The sequence below is a fragment of the Pan troglodytes genome, chromosome 10 (assembly GCF_028858775.2).
Source record: "Pan troglodytes isolate AG18354 chromosome 10, NHGRI_mPanTro3-v2.0_pri, whole genome shotgun sequence".
Lineage (NCBI taxonomy): Eukaryota > Metazoa > Chordata > Mammalia > Primates > Hominidae > Pan > Pan troglodytes.
The window spans coordinates 66422574-66442371 of NC_072408.2; the positions used below are offsets into that span (position 1 = coordinate 66422574).

At 37.1% G+C, this 19798-nt stretch overlaps 1 protein-coding gene across 1 annotated transcript in view; it reads right to left on the minus strand.

Annotated features, from left to right (window-relative positions):
* Positions 1 to 7787, minus strand: part of LOC134807533 (collagen alpha-1(II) chain-like) — a 59740-nt gene extending 51953 nt beyond the window's left edge. The window contains exons 1-2 of the mRNA XM_063786185.1: positions 7706 to 7787; positions 5445 to 5554 (exon numbers count right to left, since the gene is read on the minus strand). Coding sequence (XP_063642255.1) covers positions 5445 to 5554; positions 7706 to 7787 — 192 coding nt within the window. The remainder of the gene's footprint in view (positions 1 to 5444; positions 5555 to 7705) is intronic.
* Positions 7788 to 19798: the final 12011 nt, after the last annotated feature.

Below are 19798 nucleotides of genomic sequence, written 5' to 3' on the forward strand. Positions count from 1 at the left end.
AAATATTGAATATTAATCATCTTTGGGTAAAGATTCTGCCAATTCCCTCTTCAAACTTTCTATTTGTGAGTTAGATGTCTTCCTGTTCATGTGCTAGATATCATGAAATGTGATGCTCAATTTCCCTCTTTGAGAACTGCCCTGATACATACGGATGATCCTCTGTCATTACTCATTTATTTATTCAGAGCAAATATTCATGGACCATTTGCCACGTGCCAGGCAGGGTACCAGTTTTGAAACCAAGACAAAATAATTGAAATCCCTACCCTCTTACAGATTGTAGAGAGAGATGACAGACATTAAAGAAGTAACCTCTCCTCCTCCCCACTGGCAAATAAACATCTGATAACCAATTGTGATAAGTCTTATGAAGGAAAACAACAGGCTTCTATGAGAGAGAATAAAAGGGAAACTCAGTTTAGATCTGGGGCTTCCAATAACACCTCTGTGGAATGACATTTTGGTTGGTATTTAAAGGATGAGAAAAAGATTGAGTAAGCTCTAGGCAAGGAGAACAAGTGCAAAGGGGTACCTGGGTCTGTGGTTTGAGATGAGTTTGGAGAGCAGACTGGCACCAGATGATCTAAGTCTTCATAGGTTTGGGTAGGATATGTGGACTTGATAAGAAGTAGGGCAGTACAAGGAAGGATTTTAAGCAGGATGTTAAGACCCTACCCTTGTGATCAGAGCTGACTGATCCAAGAGTGATCACCTGATTTTAGCTAGACCAATTAGATTTTTCCCTTCCAGAAATTTGGATTTCTGAACCAAAAGACACAGGCTCTGAAAGTTTCTGGAAGCTCAGTGTATTAGTCTGTTCTCACACTGCAGTGAAGAAATACCCGAGACTGGGTAATTTATAAAGAAAAGAGGTTTAATTGGTTCACAGTTCTGCATGGCTGGGAAACCTTATGAAACTTACAATTGTAGCAGAAGGCACCTCTTCACAGGGTGGCAGGCGAGAAAACGAGTTTAGAGCAAAGGGCGAAGCCCCTTATAAAAACATCAGATCCCGTGAGAACTCACTCACTATCATGAGAACAGCATGGGGGGGAATCGCCCCCATGATTGAATTACCTCCCACCAGTTACCTCTCATGACATGTGGGGATTATGGGATATAATTCAAGATGACATTTAGGCGGGGGCACAAAGCCAAACCATATCACTCAGCAACTCTAGAGAATATTCTAGAAAATCCATTAATTTCTGTTAGTAGTTGTCCGGAGCTTCCTAGGTTCTTATTCTTTCCTTAGGTTTTTTATTCTTTCCTGAATTCTAATAAATACATCAGTATTCCCATATAAGTATTTCTTATTATTGTTTTTATTTTGCATAAATTAGGTAGATTTCATTTTTTAAATTTCAACAAAAACAATATAATTATCAGTTGAAAATTGTATGTAGTAGCTTTTATATTTTGTTAGTGCTTTTAAATGGCTAAACCAAAGAACAAATATATAAGAAAGAGGAGCTAAGATATAATAATTTTGACATTTCTGATCACCAGTTTTGCTTTGTTGAACTAAGAAGTTTTGGAGTTTTTTTTTTTCACTGAGTGCACTGGGTAAAAGAGCAGCTCCTCTCAATTCATACACTTAGATCCTTAAAAACAAGGATACAACTCAACTAAATCTGGAAAGTTAAAAAAAGGTCAAAAATGGATAACTTTTCCTTTTCCCCTTCTTGTTTGCTTCAGTAAAATTTCTGATTGTATCAGAACAGTGGCATTATCAAAAGCCCCGAGTGTTTTTAAACAAGAAGGCACATGTCCTACAAGGACCTTCTGTTAACCCTAAATTGATAGGCTCTAAATTGGTTAGAATTAACTTATCTTCCAATACAGCACTAAATCTTTGTTCTAGAGCAATTCTGTGCCCTCATTCTTGGAGAAATTTGAGCTTAGTGGGAGGAAAAGATGTCAAAAATCAAGCTTTTACCACTGTTAGGCTGAGTGAATTCTCCCTGGGAGATTATAGAAGACAAGTGTCTAGAATCAAAAAATAAATGTGAAGTGCAAAACAAAACACCGCATTATCTCAGTTATTTCACCTTTAATTTAAACTTCATAATTTATGAAAATGTGTAAAAAAAGTTTTCAAATTTAATATGATCTTGATGCAATATTATAAGAGAAGTAAAAAAATTCTAATTTATCTTTTTCTCTTTCCCTCTTGCTTGCTTGCTTTTAACCCTTGCTCTCATTATCTCTCTTTTCTCATCTCTAAAAATGGGAATGATAATGCTAACTTTGTAAACTTGCAATGAATATGAAATGACAAAAATGTAAGTAACAGTGAATAGCATAGTGGATAAAGTATAGTCATGTCTCAATGGACTTTTTCCTTTCTCTTTCTGATCAAACAAAAATTGTATCAAGTAAATGTGTATACATTAATTAGAAGAAATAATTTAGAATCAGAAACCACATGGCTTATAAAAAGAATCAAAGAAGATGTATTATCAAACACAAAACTAGTCTATAGTAATAAAAGATAATAAACACACTGCAATTAATTTTGCTAATACAGTCATGTGTCACTTAATGATGGGAATATATTCTGAGAAATGTGTTTTTATGCATTTTTTTGTGTGTGTATGTGAACATCACGGAGTGTACTTACACAAACCTAGATGGAATAGCCTACTATACACCTAGGCTATATGGTATAGCCTACTATACACCTAGGCTATATGGTATAGCCTATTGCTCTTATGTTATAAACCTATAAAGCAGGTTACTGTACTGAATACTGTAGGCAATTATATCACAATGGTAAGTATTTGAATGTCTAAACATAGAAAAAGTGTGGTAAAAATGTGATATTTTAATCTTATGGGACCACCATCATATGTGCAGTATGTTGTTGACTGAAATGTCATGTGGTACATAACTGTAGTTGTTTCTTCACTTTGAGATACGTTCTGTAACTGATGATTGCTGTCTTTATTAGAAACTATACCAGCCCAGAATGATATTTATCTTCCTACAGGTTATCTTAAGAAGCAAAGATTCAGTGGAGGCACAACTTGTTTTTTGTCCAGGTTCACCAAATCCAGAATGTATGTGTTGGCAGTCCCGAGTATCACTGTTAAATAAACCAAATTGAGAAAGCTTAACTATAGGGTCAATTGAACAATTTTCTAGTCTAGGTGTATAGTTGGCAATCAGCTAACTTTAGCTGTGATGTGTGTCTGAAACAACACAGTACCTCAGACTCCTCTAAAGGGGGAAATGGGCCAATACAAGTCAATAAAAAAGCCAACTGCTGTTTTATTTTTAATAGAGTCTTACATAATGTTTACTTTGTCCCTGCCTCTAAAGACATTATATATATTAATTTATTTAATCCTCATAACAATGCTATACAGAAGGTACTGTTGTGGCATGCCAGGTCTCACTAACGCAGGCCTCCATAACAACTGTTTCAGTACTGACTGAGTGGTTAAGTCAAATATTAAAAGCCAGTGCCCTTATACAAAGGCTGAGGTGTAACAAAAGCCCACCAAGAATTTTGCCTAGGCCGTTTCCTGGGAAGGAATTATTAACAGGACCCATGTAGGATTAAACAAGTTTTATTGTGGGTCTGTAGAAAGTCCGTAGGCCTCTACAAACAAGTTTATTGGGGGTCTGAAGGAACTCCCCAAACCTTCGTGATTTGGAGACAATCATACAAGGAGACAAGATAAGGGTAATCACACCCCAGCATCTGAACTCATTTTAATTAAGTAAATTTACTGAGGCTCCAGAGGAAGCTCTTTAGGACTGAGACCTTAGTTATAGATTAAAAGAAGTTAATCACCTATGTCTTTTGATGAATGCACACTTACACATAGACTTAGAAAGTATATAAGCTCTGAAAAACTTTGTAATTTTGAGTTGGTCTGATGATAATTTCCAGGCCTTCTCCCTGTAACTGGTTGGAGAAATAAAAACTCTCTTCCTCCGCAGTTCATCTGCATCTCATTATTGGGCCACAAGAAATAGCAGCCTGACTCTCATTTTGGTCTGGGAAAACTATGATTATCCCGATTTTGTAGATTACAAAAATGAGGCACAGAGAAGTGACTTATGTTATTGTTGGATGAATTTTGTCTGTTCTGGCTTCCGACGCTAACCTGCCCCTCCGACTTTGGCCTTCTGACTTCTCCTGTAAAATGGTGCTTACATAACCTGTAGTCTTTCAGGTTGAAAGGAAGAGACCTGCCCAAGCTATATGAAATGGTGGGGATTTATGAGAATTACCAAGAAGTGAGAAACCACCAAAATCTATTTTAGCACTATGGAGTTAGGCTGGGTCCTGAGGCTTCCGAGGCCGGTGGGTACCTACAGCAGGCATCAGGGAGAACTGAATCAATAGCTCATTGCTAATCAAAATACAATAGCTCCCTAAGTGCCCTAGTTATTTTATTGTTTCATAAGAATGGTTAATATCATTAATCCCTGTTGCCTTTTTTGTGTGCAATTTAATTCCAGGACATCTGACTAGGGGCATTTTGTCACTGTCTCACATTAAAAAGAACTTTCAGGGAGGAGTTTGGTACTAAAGTACCTCTCTGATAATTGACCTCTCTCACCAGTATCCACAGTTGTTTCAGCTTTGGGCACCAAAACCGGGTTCCTTCAGTCATGATGGAAGTGGCAGTATCACATTATCTAAGGCTTTGCAACTTTACAAAGACTCACCTAGGACAACTGTTATCCAAAGGGAGCCCTGGCGCTAGTAGACACTCGGAGGTTTACAGTCTCTTGTACCATGCAGGTTTCCAAAGCTTCACATTGATCTCATTGCCCAACCTGACTCCTTCAAGATGAAAGACTAAGTTTGCTGCCTGGCCATATTGAGAGGAGAAGCAGACGGGCTTCTCCCTCCGGTGGGGACTTGGAGAACTTGTCTGTCTAGCTAAAGGTTTGTAAACGCACCAATCAGCACTCTGTAAAAACGGACCAATCAGCACTCTGTAAAATGGACCAATCAGCAAGATGTGGGTGGGGCCAAATAAGGGAATAAAAGCTGGCCACTGGAGCCAGCAGCTGCAACCCACTGGGGTCCCTTTCCACAAACTGTGGGAGCTTTGTTCTTTCACTCTTCGCAATAAATCTTGCTGCTCACTCTTTGGGTCCGCACCACCTTTAGGAGCTGTGACACTTGCTGAGAAGGTCCATGGCTTCACTCCTGAAGTCAGTGAGACCACGAACCCACTGGAAGGAATAAACTCTGGACACACCTGAACATGGGAAGGAAGAAACTCTGGACACACCATCTGTAAGAACTGTTCACTCATAGTGAAGGTCCACAGCTTCATTCTTGAAGTCAGCAAGACCAAGAACCCACCAGAAGGAACAAATTACGGACACGGTATCATCTCTATCATTCCAACAGATTTTTGGACTTTCTCTCCATGATTGTAGTAATCCTTTGATGATATCCCTATGTATACCTCTTGTCTGAACTTTACATTTCCCATGTCCACCCTGAACTCATCATCATCTTCCCCAGACCTGTTCTTCTTCCTGTGTAACGTGTTGGTGAATGTAGTTACTATCTTTCCTATAGAGAAGGAAAAGAAAACTATAGATTAGTTATCAATATTCATTCAGCTTTCCTCCATCTTCTAAATGCCCATCAAATAAGCCCTTTTCTTTCTTTTTCTTTTTTTTTTTTGTGAGACAGAGTTTCGCTCTGTCACCCAGGCTGGAGTGCAGTGGCAGGATCTCGGCTCACTGCAAGCTCTGCCTCCCGGGTTCACACCATTCTCCTCCTGCCTCAGCCTCCTGAGTAGCTGGGACTACAGGCGCCTGCCACCGTGCCCGACTAATTTTTGTATTTTTAGTAGAGACGGGGTTTGCCTGTGGTCTCGATGTCCTGACCTCGTGATCCACCTGCCTTAGCCTCCCAAAGTGCTGGGATTACAGGCGTGAGCCACTGTGCCTGGCCCAAATAAGCCCTTTTCTTTCTATTCCCACTATCTTCTTCTCTTTAGTTCACATCACCACATAAATAATTTCTAGACTGTGATTGCAATAGTTTCTTAAATACCTCAATATCGACTCTTTCCAGAGTTATTTTTTTTCTCAACAAAAATATTATCCCATCAACCTTCTAATGAAAAATTTTAATGCATTTCCAGAATTTTAGTGATTTTAGGCTTGGACATGTAGTTCAAGATCTGACTCCAAGTTGCTTCTCTGTGTCTCCTGCCATTTTCCCTCCTGTTCCCTTTGATGCCTTGGAGTCATCTTTGCATTTCCTTTGAACAAAGCATTCCATGACATGCAGTGATCTTTCAAATATGCTGCTCTGTCTTTCTAGAATATCTGCCTTAACTTCTGGGTCCTTTTCTCCACCTTGTTAACCAAGGTAAGGCACTCATCTCAGGTGCAAAATTTAAGAGGGTACTAAAATTTAGAAATCAAGATAACTGGCACATTTAATGCAATATTTTAAGAGGTTAACTTAAAAATTCATGATGAACAAATACTGTAATACAGATGGAATCTGATCCCACATTTCCATGATCCTGCCTCACCCTAATCATGGCCCTTGTTCCAATAAAACGTTACTAAAACAAGTGGTCAACCTGAAGACTATAGTTTGCCATGCAACTTTTAAAAAATATGGCATTGAAATATCATTTATATTGATTACTGAGTATTTTGGCACTCCTTAAGTTATGTGCCTGAGGCAAGTGCCTAACTCACTCCTACTTTCCCTTCAGATTCAGCTCAGGGAAGGCTTCAAAGTGGGTGACTAACTGCATCTGGTATCTGCCTTCTCCACAAAGAAGAACCAAAATAGCAAGTAGATACTCACATATTGAATAGATCACCTAAGGAAGAATGCTGGAATTCAAGAGAGAAGTGATAGGAAACACCTAAAGCAAGGGAGGAGAGGGAAATGAAGCAGCCTGCATGGCCAGGATTGGCTGGGAGCCTGGAGAGACTCCCCAGTGTGGGGAAAGAGTAAGTGAGTGATCTCTAGCAGTTCACATCCTCACCATAGACTTCTGCAATCCTGGCCATGGGAGAGCCCCTCAACCCAAATGGACCCTAAGACTAGCATAGAGAGCTGCCTGGACACTGTGTGATGGCATTGCTCTAGAGGAAGCTCATGTCGGGTCCTATATACCTTCCAGGTCCTAAGCAACTCCACAAAGTCACTATTTTGAGAGCTTATCAACCACCAGACTGCATTCTGTCTTGGGGATCAATGACTCCTTTATCTTTATATCCCAGAAGCCCCATGTTCATTTCCTGCATGCAGCTGGGCACTGCTGCTGGCTGCTGCCACCAGGGAAAAAATGTGAGCCATTGGCAGCAAACCCACTGCTCCCAGTCACAGGGCTGCCATATATTTAAAGGTGCCCCAAGGAAAGGCTACCCTACTTATAGCCACCACCTGGGGCTGAAGCATGTGCTCCCCAGCCTCCTGTTTATAGCTGCTGCCACCAAAAGCAACCCTATCATCCCCAGGAGCAAGACTGCAGCACAGCTGCTGCTGCTCCTGTCTCCCAAGCATTCCATCAGGGCTTGGGGATCACACTGCCTCTGCCTGCCACAGCCAGAACCTGCATGCACTATTGGGGGACTTGAGGACTGGCCTTCTTAGTCTAGCTCCACCCCCTCCCCAAGTACCCAAGCATGATACTAGAAAACTAACAAAGAAACATTAGATGTTCCTACCACTGATGCCAGCAAATACCGCCCTGGGGCCCAAGGACAGGTAGGCTCAGTCTGCTGCTGCCACCACTGGGCTCAAGGACTGGCCTACCTAATGTCCTCATCCCCGGCAAAACTTCATCACAGCCTCTGCTAACAACTGCATCCTAAGCAACCAAAGAAATCATAAATGCTACTGACACTGCATATAGCCAAAGAAATCATATGGAGACTACAATACTGCATACACCCAGAATCAAAGCCAAAGTTCCTTGTCCAATCAACACCATAGAAACACCTTCAAGAAAAATTCCTTCTCTATGAAAGCAAATGTTAAAAATTGGAAGAGGTGACGGTTACACCAGATGTGCAGGTGTCAGTGTAAGGATATAAAAAATTTGAAAAAGCAAGGAAAAATGACACCTCCAAAGGAATACAGTCATTATCAAGCAACAGATGCCAATGAACAAAAAATTTATGAAAATTTAGATAAAGAATTCAATATAATGTCATTAAAGAAGCTCAGAATAACAGAAGATACAAGAAAGGTAACTCAGAAAAACAGTTTAAATAAATAAATAAAAAACAAGATATGAAGGAGAAATTTCCCAAAAAGATCCATGTCATAAAAAAGAACCAAACAGAAATTCTGGAACTGAAGAATTCATTAACTGAAATGCAAAATATATTTCAAAGTTTAAACAATCTAGAGTAGCAGAAGAAAGAATTTTAGAACTTGAAGACAGGCCTTTTGAAATAACCCAGTCAAACAAAAATTTAAACAAAGAATAAAAAAGAATGAACAAAGCCTTCTTTGTCAAATGGAACACCATAAAGTAACCAAATATTCACATTGTTGGTGTCCCAGAAGCCAAAGGAAAAAACAAAAAGGGAGAGAAGACCTATCTAACAAAATAATTGCTGAATTATTGCTCCTAAGTCTAGCAAGAGATTTAGACATCCAGATACAGGAAGCTCATAGATCCCAAGACACATAAAGTACAAAAAGTTCTTATCACTATATTGGACAATATACCCAAACTGTTAAATGAAAAGACAAAGAGAGAATTATAAAAACGGCAAGAGAAAAGCAGCTAGTCATTTGTTAAGAAAACCCATATAAGACTAACAGCAGGTTTTTCAGCAGAAACCTTACAGGACAGAAGATCATGGAATGATATATTCAAAGTGCTGAAAGAAAAAAAAACTGTCAGTCAAGAATACCATACACATCAAAGCTATCCTTGTTGGGTACAGGGAGAAATACAGTCTTTTCCAGATAAGCAAAAGCTAAGGGAATTCATCACCACTTGAGTGACCTGGCAAGAAATGCTTAAAGGAGTCCTAAACATGGAAGTGAAAGGACACTATCTACCATCATGAAAACCCATAAAAATATAAAACACTCTGGTAAAGCAAACACAAAAATGAGGAAGAGAAAGGACTTAATGTTACCACTACAGCAAACCACTAAACCACAATGATAAACAAGCAGAACCAAAGGAACAAAGAATAAACAAAACAACTAGAAATCAATATTCATTCTTAATAAAATAAAGAAATAAGCCCTCAGATATAAATAATAACCTTGAATGTAAATGAAGTAAACTTTCCACTCAAAAGATATACACTGACTGAATGGATAAAGAACCATGACCCCAACTATATGCTGCATAAAAGAAACTAATCTCACCTGTAAAGAAACATAGAGACTGAAAGTAAAGGGTTGGAAAAAAAAGATACCCCATGCATACAGAAACCAAAAATAAGCAGGAGTAGCTAAGTCTATGTCAAATAAAACAGACTTTAAGTAAAAATAGTAAGAGATAAAGAAGGCCATTGTATAATGATAAAGAAATCAGTTCAGCAAGAGAATATAACAATTTTAAACACGTGTACTCACCATTGGAGCACTGATATAAATGAAGCAAATATTATTAAATCTAAAGAGAAGGATAGACTCTAAAACAATCATAATTGGAGACTTCAACATTCCACTCTTAACATTAGGCAAATCATCTAGAATGATAATTAACAAAGAAACATTGGATTTAAACTGCATGTTAGACCAAATGGATCTAACACATATTCACGGAACATTTCATCCTACAGCTGGAGAACACACATTGTTCTCATCAGCACATGGGACATTCTCCAGGATACACTATGTATTAGACACCAAACAAGTCTCAACATATTTTTTTTTAAATTGACACTATGTCAAGTATCTTCTGAGACTTTAATGGAATACAACTAGAAATCAATAAAAGAGAAACTTTGGAACTGTACAAATACATGGAAATTAACAAGATGCTCCACAGTGACCATCTGGTAAAGAAAGATGTTAATGAAGAAATAAAATAATGTATTGAAACAAATAACAACTGAAACTTAACATACCAAAATATATGGGATACAGCAAAAGAAGTGACAAGAGGAAAGTTTACAGCAATAAACACACACATCAAAAAAGTAGAAATAGTTAAAAAAAACTAACAAGTCACCTCAAGGAACTAGAAAAACAAGAACAAACTAAATCCCAAATCAATAGACACAAAGAAGTAGTAAAGACCAAAGCAGAACTAAAAAATAATACAAACTAAAAAAATTCAAAAAATCAATGCAATGAAATGTTGGTTTTTGAAAAGACGATAAACTATTAGCTAGACTAACAAAGATGAAAAGAGACAAGACTCAAATAAATAACATGAGAAATAAAAAGGAGACATCACAACTAATACTACAGAAACAAAAAAGTTCATCAGAAAGAAGTAGAAACCTGAACAGACTGATAACTAATAATGAAATTGAATCAGTAATGAAAAGTCTCCAAACAAAGAGAAGTCCAGGACTGGATGGCTTCATTGCAGAATTCTACCAAATTTACAAGAAAAACTAACACTAATTATCCTCAAACTATACAAAAAATTAAAGAAGAGAGAATTTTCCTTAGCTCATTCTATGAGGCCAGAATTACCCTGATACCAAAACCCAAATAAGCAAGAAAAAAAGAAAATTACAAGCCAATATCCCTGATGAACATAGATGCCAAAATCTCTAATGAAATACTAGTAAACTAAATCCAATAGCACTTCAAAAAGATAATGCATCATGATTAAGTGGAATTTATCCCAGAGATGCAGGGATGGTTCGGTATACACAAATCAATATACCTGACACATTATATGAACAGCATGAAAGACAAAAACCATATGATCATTTCAAAAAAAACAGAAAAGGCATTTGATAAAATTCAACATCCATACATCATAAAAATTCTCAACAAGCTAGGCATAGAAGGAACAGATGTTAACACAATAAAGTTTATATGCAAAAAATCTGTAGATAAGAACATATTGAATGGAAAAGCAAAAGCCTTTCCTCTAAGAACAGCAACAAGAAAAGGATGCCCACTTTCCCCACTCCTATTCAACAAAGCCTTAGAGCATTCAGGCAAGATCAAGAAAGAAAGGGCATGAAAATTGGAAAGGAAAAATCAAGTTAGCCTTGTTTGCATATGAGATGATCCTGTATTTAGAAAAACCTAAAGAATCTACCAAAACACCCTTAGATCTCATAAATAAGTTTCAGGAAACAAATTTAACATACAAAAAACCAGTAGTGTTTCTACATATCAACAGTGAGCTGGCTGAAAGAGAAATCAGAAGGTAATCCCACTTAAAATAGCTACAAAACATGTAAAATACCTAGGAATAAAGCCAAAATAGACAAATGGGATCTAATGAAACTAAAGAGCTTCTGCCCAGCAAAAGAAATGACCATGAGAGTGAACAGGCAACCTACAGAATGGGAGAAAATTTTTGCAATCTACCCATCTGACAAAGGGCTAATATCCAGAATCTACAAAGAACTTAAACAAATTTACAAGAAAAAAAGCAAACAGCCCCATCAAAAAGTGGGTAAAGGATATGAACAGACACTTCTCAAAAGAAGATGTTTATGCATCCAACAGACACATGAAAAAATGCTCCTCATCACTGGTTATCAGAGAAATGTAAATCAAAACCACAATGAGATACCATCTCACTCCAGTTAGAATGGTGATCATTAAAAAGTCAGGAATCAACAGATGCTGGAGAGGATGTGGAGAAATAGGAACACTTTTACACTGCTGGTGGGAATGTAAACTAGTTCAACCATTGAGGAAGATGGTGTGGTGATTCCTCAAGGATCTAGAACTAGAAATATCATTTAATCCAGCAATCCCATTACTGGGAATATACCCAAAGGTTTATAAATCATGCCACTATAAAGACACATGCACACGTATGTTTATTGCAGCACTATTCACAATAGCAAAGACTTGGAACCAACCCAAATGTCCATCAATGAGAGAGTGAATTAAGGAAATGTGGCACATATATACCATGGAATACTATGCAGCCATAAAAAAAGGTTGAGTTCACGTCCTTTGCAGAGACATGGATGAAGCTGGAAACCATCATTCAAGCAAACTATCACAAGGACAGAAAACCACACACCACATGTTCTCACTCATAGGTGGGAATTGAACAATGAGAACACTTGGACACAGGGCAGGGAACATCACACATGGGGGCCTGTCGTGGGGTGGGGGACAGGGGGAGGGATTTCATGGAGAAGTACCTAATGTAAATGATGAGTTAATGGGTGCAGCAAACCAACATGGCACATGTATACCCATGTAACAAACCTGCATGTTGTGCACATATACCCTAGAACTTAAAGTGTATATATATATCTCTCTATCTAAATAAATATGCTTTATATATTATACATATTTAATATATAATATATATTAAATATTAAATATATATAAGGTGTATATATATATTTTTTTTAAAAAGACAATGGTCAAATGATGGGCAGCACTTTTACAGTGTGTGGGGGCAGGAGCTACAGTGTGTGAGCAGAGCAGTACAAGTGTATCCCAGGGAGCAGCATTCTCAGCTGCTTTCAAGTGGCCTCTGAGTTTGGTTATTTTAGTTTATTTGGTTTCATTGTTTTTGGAAAACCCTTTTTTTAAATTATAAAAATCTAACATGCTCACCAAAAACCTTAGAAAATACAATGCATTTTAGCAAAATAAAAATAAAGGTTGATCCTACCACCCTGACATAAATTCTATGAATACTTGCTATACATCCATCTCAACATCTGTTTGTTTCTTAGTTTAGCATTGCTTTCAGGGTACAGGCTGTGCCCTCGCTCCTTCACCATAACAGCTTGCTCCTGATTCTTCTCTGCCTTTCTCTGGCTTGAGACATCACCTTGCATTACAGCCGCCTTCTGTCCTAGGTGCACTGCTGGACTCTGTTTCGGCCAGCTTCCATTAAATAAGGTGCAAAGATGATTTTGATGTACAATTATATTTTGTTGTTATGTGTGAGTGTTATGGCATAAAATAGATACTATTGGAAGAGTTTTATATGTTCAAGTTTTATATAGTTCAGGCAATTTCATCATGCTGAAAATCTTGCAATGACTCCATTGGGGGTACCAGGACTGCTCAGATATGATTTAAATAATCCCTTCTGTTCTCCTCTTTATTCTGCCTCCAAGGTAAAGCCTGTTCTTAGCCTGTGTGAATTTAGATCCTGCTCTTACACTTTCCATGTCTCCATCCTTCCTTCTACTTGTCATCCGCAGGTTCTGTTCTTCCTCTATCCTTCAGTTTTTAGTCTATTTCCTTTTTCTCCTTTTTGATAATTTGCTATTCCCCTTCCACGACATCACCGCCACACATCTCTGCTCAGCTAACTATTTTCAGTTCTTCTCCCTTTGGCTTGCTTTATGCTTTATCAGCTCTGTGTCCATTCCTCATCCTCCAGTCCCTTTACAGGCCTGCAACTGGCCTAATTGAATCCATGTCACTATGGCTTCAGAATACCATCTTCCTAATACACATCTTCATTTGCAAAGCAACACAAAATAGATTTTTGCTACTACCAAAACTAAGATTACTCCTCACACACGTGAAAAATTCAACACAGACAACTCTAACCTTCTTACATAATCATCATTTTATGGAGATGAACTTCTTTTCTATACTACTTGTACTAACTTGTACTTCTGTTTGTTATCGTTGCTTGTAAGGTTGTTTTGGTTTCCTACAGCCTAGGCTTTCATGTCATCTGAATTGTGGATGTAAATTGGAGGAAATGTTTCATTTCCAAAAATATCATAGCTTTTGGATACATAATAATTGCTAACTCTCTCTCTCTGTCTTTTTTTTTTTTTTTTAATGGAATCTCACTCTGTTGCCCAGGCTGGAGTGCAATGGCATGATCTCAGCTCACTGCAACCTCCACCATCAGGGTTCAGGCAATTCTCCTGCCTCAGCCCCCCGAGTAGTTGGGATTACAGGTGTGCAACACCACGCCCAGCTAATTTTTTATTTTTAGTAGAGACAGGGTTTCACCATGTTGATCAGGCTGGTCTTGAACTCCTGACCTCAGGTGATCTGCCTACCTTGGCCTCCCGAAGTGCTGGGATTACAGGCATGAGCCACCCCACCAGGCCATAATAGCTAACTCTTAAATGATACTTGCTACGTGCTGCAATATTATAAATGCTTTTCATATATTTGCTCATTTAATACTCATAACAGTCCTATGAAGGAGGCAATACTACTATCCCCACTCTACAGCTGAAATGATTTTAAAAATTAGCTGGAGAACATTGTATTTAGGAAAAAATAATTCAAAATTGATGGCGGTGGAGAATGGTTGTAGTATCTTAACTTGAAATTATGTTTGTGTATGTGTGTGTGTGTGTGTGAATTTGTGTGTAAATGTGAGCAAAACTGCATTTATACACCCATGGTTTTGAAATACTTGATCTCTTGGAAAATGATGTAACAATTTTTCTTATTCCATGAATGAGATATATAGAGGCATATAATCTAAAAGAGCAATTCATTTTAAAATCAATGTACTCAAAATATACTTAAATACCGGGCTATTAAATTCTTTTTTCCATGGATGTTTCACATCTGGAACTTCCTGTAACAAAATAGAAATGCTTACTAAACAATCTAGCCCTCTTTTGCTTATACATTAGATCTTTGGCATGAGACCAAGGAAGATCTGGGTGTGAGGCTTCAGACTTCAGATCTTGAGGATGGCTGAGATTGTGTGGTCCTATTGCCCTTTCTACTATTTTACACTTTGTGATTTTTCCCCCTCTTGAAGGTTGATTTTTTTTATTTCTTGACAGATAAAGAAGAAGATAAGTAAACACTTCAGTTCTAAGAATTACTTTTATTTAACATAAATCAGGAGTTACTCATGTTAACAAGCTTAGAAGGTTATTTAGCAGGTTGGCAACAAGCCTTTCAATGCATTTTAAAGTAATATCATAAATTCCGTACTTGCTTGTTGAATGAATGAATTGAAATTGAAGTCAGGTAGGTTAATGTCAGTAGGCATAATTTGGCCTCAACATCTACAAAGAACTTAAAACAGCAGGGTTTTATTTTAAAAATTGCTTTCCTGTCTTTTAAGTAACCACAACAGTTCTATTATGGGCAGCCTTCTACCTGAGAAAACTGACACACTGAAGCAAGTGACTTAGTGAGACCAAAAAATAAATGAACAGTGTGAGGTCTGCAAAAGGGGAGACAGTGGCATTAGATCACACTTCACTGTAAAAATAATTGGAGGGAGAAATAATTCTGTATCTTACAAGACATGACTGTTTTGTTCTTTACCAGACTACTTTTAATTGAAACAGGAAGCCTGTTGTATTGAGATTTATGTCTTGGCAACTATGAGCAAAGCCATGGGTGTGAAATAAAACATGGGCATTTTCAATTCAAATTTTTCTTTAAAAGTCATGATGCAATTGAAGGTTTTTAGTAACACTGATTCAGTGCCTCGATCAACATGTTTCCTAACTCCTGGTTCTATTTTGAGACTAGATGGAACATTAATACACTTAACACTATTCTTTTAGGATCTGTCCCACCTACAGCAAACTGTTCAGGAGCTGAAAACACAAAAGAACCTTGGTAATGTCTCAGGAATTGCAGACCTCAAACTAGGCTCAGGTGAGAAGTGGAGCCACTGGGCTTCCCTCTTTCTACTCCTTGGTTTTCTTGGTAGCAAACCAAAAGCACCTAAAGTGATACATGGTAATGGAGAACCATCCAAAGGCAGGGCTAATAACTCGATCATTCTCCTAGCTCTCAGCACTGGCCTTTCTTCATCATCCAAGATCTATACATAATTAAAAGTGAGTGAGGTCTATCCTGCCTTTGAAGAACCCATAGTCTAGTGGGAGATGCTGACATTAGTATTATTACTATAATATAGTGTCATAAATAAAATTCTAGGGGATATTCTGCTAGTGCAGAGGGGAAAGCATCAACCAATGAAGTGTAGAGTACAAGGGAATGTTTGGTAAGAGAAGGATTCTTGGAGACAAATAGGAAGTGTTTCCCTGATGGAAACAGGCTTTGGTGTAGTGTGGGGAAGAACCATGCAGGCAGAAAACAATAGCTTGTGTGCTTCAGAAACAAGGTAAAAGACTGTGGAGTGTGTGTGAGGAGGCACAAGATGTTCCCTGTGGTGACAATGTAAATGTGGGAAGGGGGAACTGAGGGATATGAAGCAGGGGCCTGCACAGAGAGGCTCTTGGATGCCGTGCTAAGGATCTTAGATCTTATTCTGTAGAACATGGAGAAGCCTCGAAATGTGTGAGGCAGGAAATGACATGAGTAGGTTTCATTTTCGATAAACCGCAGTGGTAGCTGTGCATGGGATAAACTTGAGAGGAACAACCCTGAAAGCAAGAAACCGGTTAGAAATTTGGAGATATTGGTGATAATCACTGAGTTTCAGTTTCATAACACTCATAAGAAAATATTGCAATGAGACAGCGTAAGGCTGGGGTCTGAAGCCAGAGGGCCTGGGTTTGAATTTGCCTGTGTTACTTCAGGCAAATCATTAAAGTCCAAGACTCATGTGTAGAGTCTTCCTTCATGTGTAGAATGGGAATAAAAATAAAGCTGTCTTATCAGTTAGTATGAAAATTAACAAGATGATCAATGCAAATTGCATAACACAGTGCTTGGTATTATATAGCACTTGATAAATATTAACCACTATCATCACATAATAAACAGCAAAATAAAGAAATGTAGTAAGAAATATCAATGAAATTTCTGAAAAATATAACCACTTATTCCAATCTAATACTGTAAAAAAATGATCGTTTTTATTCCAGCAAGGACTCAGGAAAAAAACCTATCAAAGTGAAAACAGCAAAGGGAACTTAGTTGTTTTCTGCAAAAGAAATCCTGCCCTTGTTGACATGTACCCTAGTTTCCAAAATGCAAAGTTGTATAGTTTTCATGACCTTGTGTTAAGTTACACATAGGGAAAATGCAAAGTAGGTATCATTATTTCTGCAGTGTGTTAACTGATGATAAAAAATATTTGATGTAGTCAGTAGCTACAGATCCTATCAGTACTTGAAAGGCTTCACTGCCCAGAGTTGATGAATAAAACCTCAGTTCTTTTTGGCTGGCTTCATAAGATCTCACAGTATCTTTCCTTGACTGGCTGATGACAATGGAGTGAAGTACAGGTGTGAGTTTCATTGTATTCAACCTATTTTTAACGTATTTAGTAGTTTTCTTTTTCTATCATTTTGATGTATTTAAAATTTGTAATTTTATTTGTTTGTTTTATATTTAAAAATTGATTTATTTGCAAATGTTTCAAAATATGGGAGTTTAAAACAACATTTAAAAACCCCCTCCACTTTGCTACTCTATATTCTTCTACCCAACCTAGTGGTCTGTCCTAACCTTGAAGATGAGACCTGAGCAATTATAGGCTTCTTGATAGAATCAATCCCTTAGTCATTCTAAAGATGACTACGATTACAGGGCAAATTTTACCAGGAAGCACTTCTATTATTATTATGAAGATAACAGTTCTCTTTAACTTTAGTTCATCTGCAGTCTATTTTTAAACTATGCATTTAGCCAAAAGCACATAAAAATTGTTTCAAGGGAAAATACTCATTTTTATAAGCTAGTAGACTAAAATGATTTAAATCCATAGAAGAAGTAGAAAATAACTAGTCAGAAAAGACTTTTTATTTTTTATGGGGAATTTTTGGATATCACGACAAATATAGTAGAAAACACTATTTTTTTTTAATGAAGTGCCAAACACCAAACTATAAAACTCCCAGCAGACAGCAGAAAAACATGTAGATTAACTATGGTTTGGCCATGAATTCTTAGATACTGCATGAAAAACACAATCCATTAAAGAAGAAATTAATAGACTAGATTTTTTAAATTAAAAACTGCTTTACATAGATAATGTTAAGAGAATAAAACAAGCCACAGACTGGGGGAAAACCTTTGAAAAATACACATCTAGAAGAACTGGTATTCAAAATATGCAAAGAATTCTTAAAACTCAACAGTAACAAAGCAAACAACCCAATTAAAAATAAGCAAAATATCTCAACAGACACTTAATCAAAGAAGATATCAAATGGCAAATGAGAAAATGCTCAGTATCATATGTCAGTAGGGATTTAAATTAAAACAACAACGAGATGCCACTATATAACTATTAGAATGGCAGATATCCAAAATACTGACAACACTAAATTCTGCTAAGGATGTGGAGTAATAGGCACTTTCATTCATTGCTGGTAGAAGTGCAAAATGGTACAGCCACTTTGGAAGACTATTTAGCAGTTTCTTGTAGAACTAAACACACTCTTACCATATGATCCAGCAATATGCTCCTTGGTATTTACCCAAAGGAGTTAAAATCTTATGTCCACACAAAAACCTGCACATGAATGTTTATAGCAGCTTTGTTCATAGTTACTAAAACCTGGAAGCAACCAAGATGTCCTTTAACAGGTGAATGAATAAATAAATGGTGGTACATGCAGACTATCAAATATTATTCAGTGATAAAAAAGAATAAGCTTTCAAATCATGACATACATAGAGAAAACTTAAATGCATTTTACTAAGTGAAAGAAGCCAATCTGAAAAAGCAATGTGTTGTATGATTTCAACTATATGATGTTCTGAAAAAGGCAAAACTATGGAGACACTAAAAAGATAAGTGGTTGCCAGGAGCTCAAGCGTAAGGAAGGAGGGATGAATAGGTGTAGCACAGGGGATATTTAGGTCAGTGAAACTAGTAGTCTGTAGTATTCTGTAATGGTGAATATATATCATTATACGTTTGTCAAAATCCATAGAATATACAGCACAAAGAGTAAACTCTAATGTTAACTATGTACATTAGTTGATGATAACACATCAATATCGGCTCATTATTTATAACAGGAACACAGCTAGTTGTAACCACATCTTTAGTGATTTTCAGGCAAAGTGTGACACTTGGTTAGAGAGACAGAGAATTTCATAGTTTAGTTCACTGAACTCCTGGAGTTTTATGGCAAAGAATCAGAACCACCAGCTTTTTCTGTTCATTTATTTCTGTCTCTGGGTTCATAAATATACATATATCCCTCTTCCCCCCAACAAAGGAGGGCAAATTAGGGTGATCCAGGCAGGATACAAAAAAAGTATGCATTGGACACCCTAATTTCAGGCAAGAAAAGGATCATGTAAGGCTTAAAATTTGAGAAAATCATTTTTTTGTTCATTACCATGTATATTAAGTTTAAAACTAAAATACACATACACGAAGTTATAATATGGTGTGATATGAACCACAATGAAGATATTTAAAAATCCAGTAATTCTGAATATGACTTTCGCATTAGACCCTGGTTCTAATCTTCACTCTGCCACTAGCTACTGATGTCAGGCAAATTGCTTAACGTTCTTTAGCTTCAGTTTATTTGTCTGGAGAAAACTCATAGCAATATTTACCTAATAGAATCATTGTCAAGATTAAATGTGATGTTTATGAAATGTTTAGCACAGTGCCTGTCATACAATAAAAACATAAGAAATAGTGGTAAATAATGTGTGCTCTCTATTCTCAGTGTATCATGTATATATCATGCTTATATGTACTACAATTTTTCCTATACATGCATACATATGATAATGTTTAACTTATAAATTAGGCACAGTAAGAGATGAAAAACAACTGATAATAAAATAGGAACATTACAA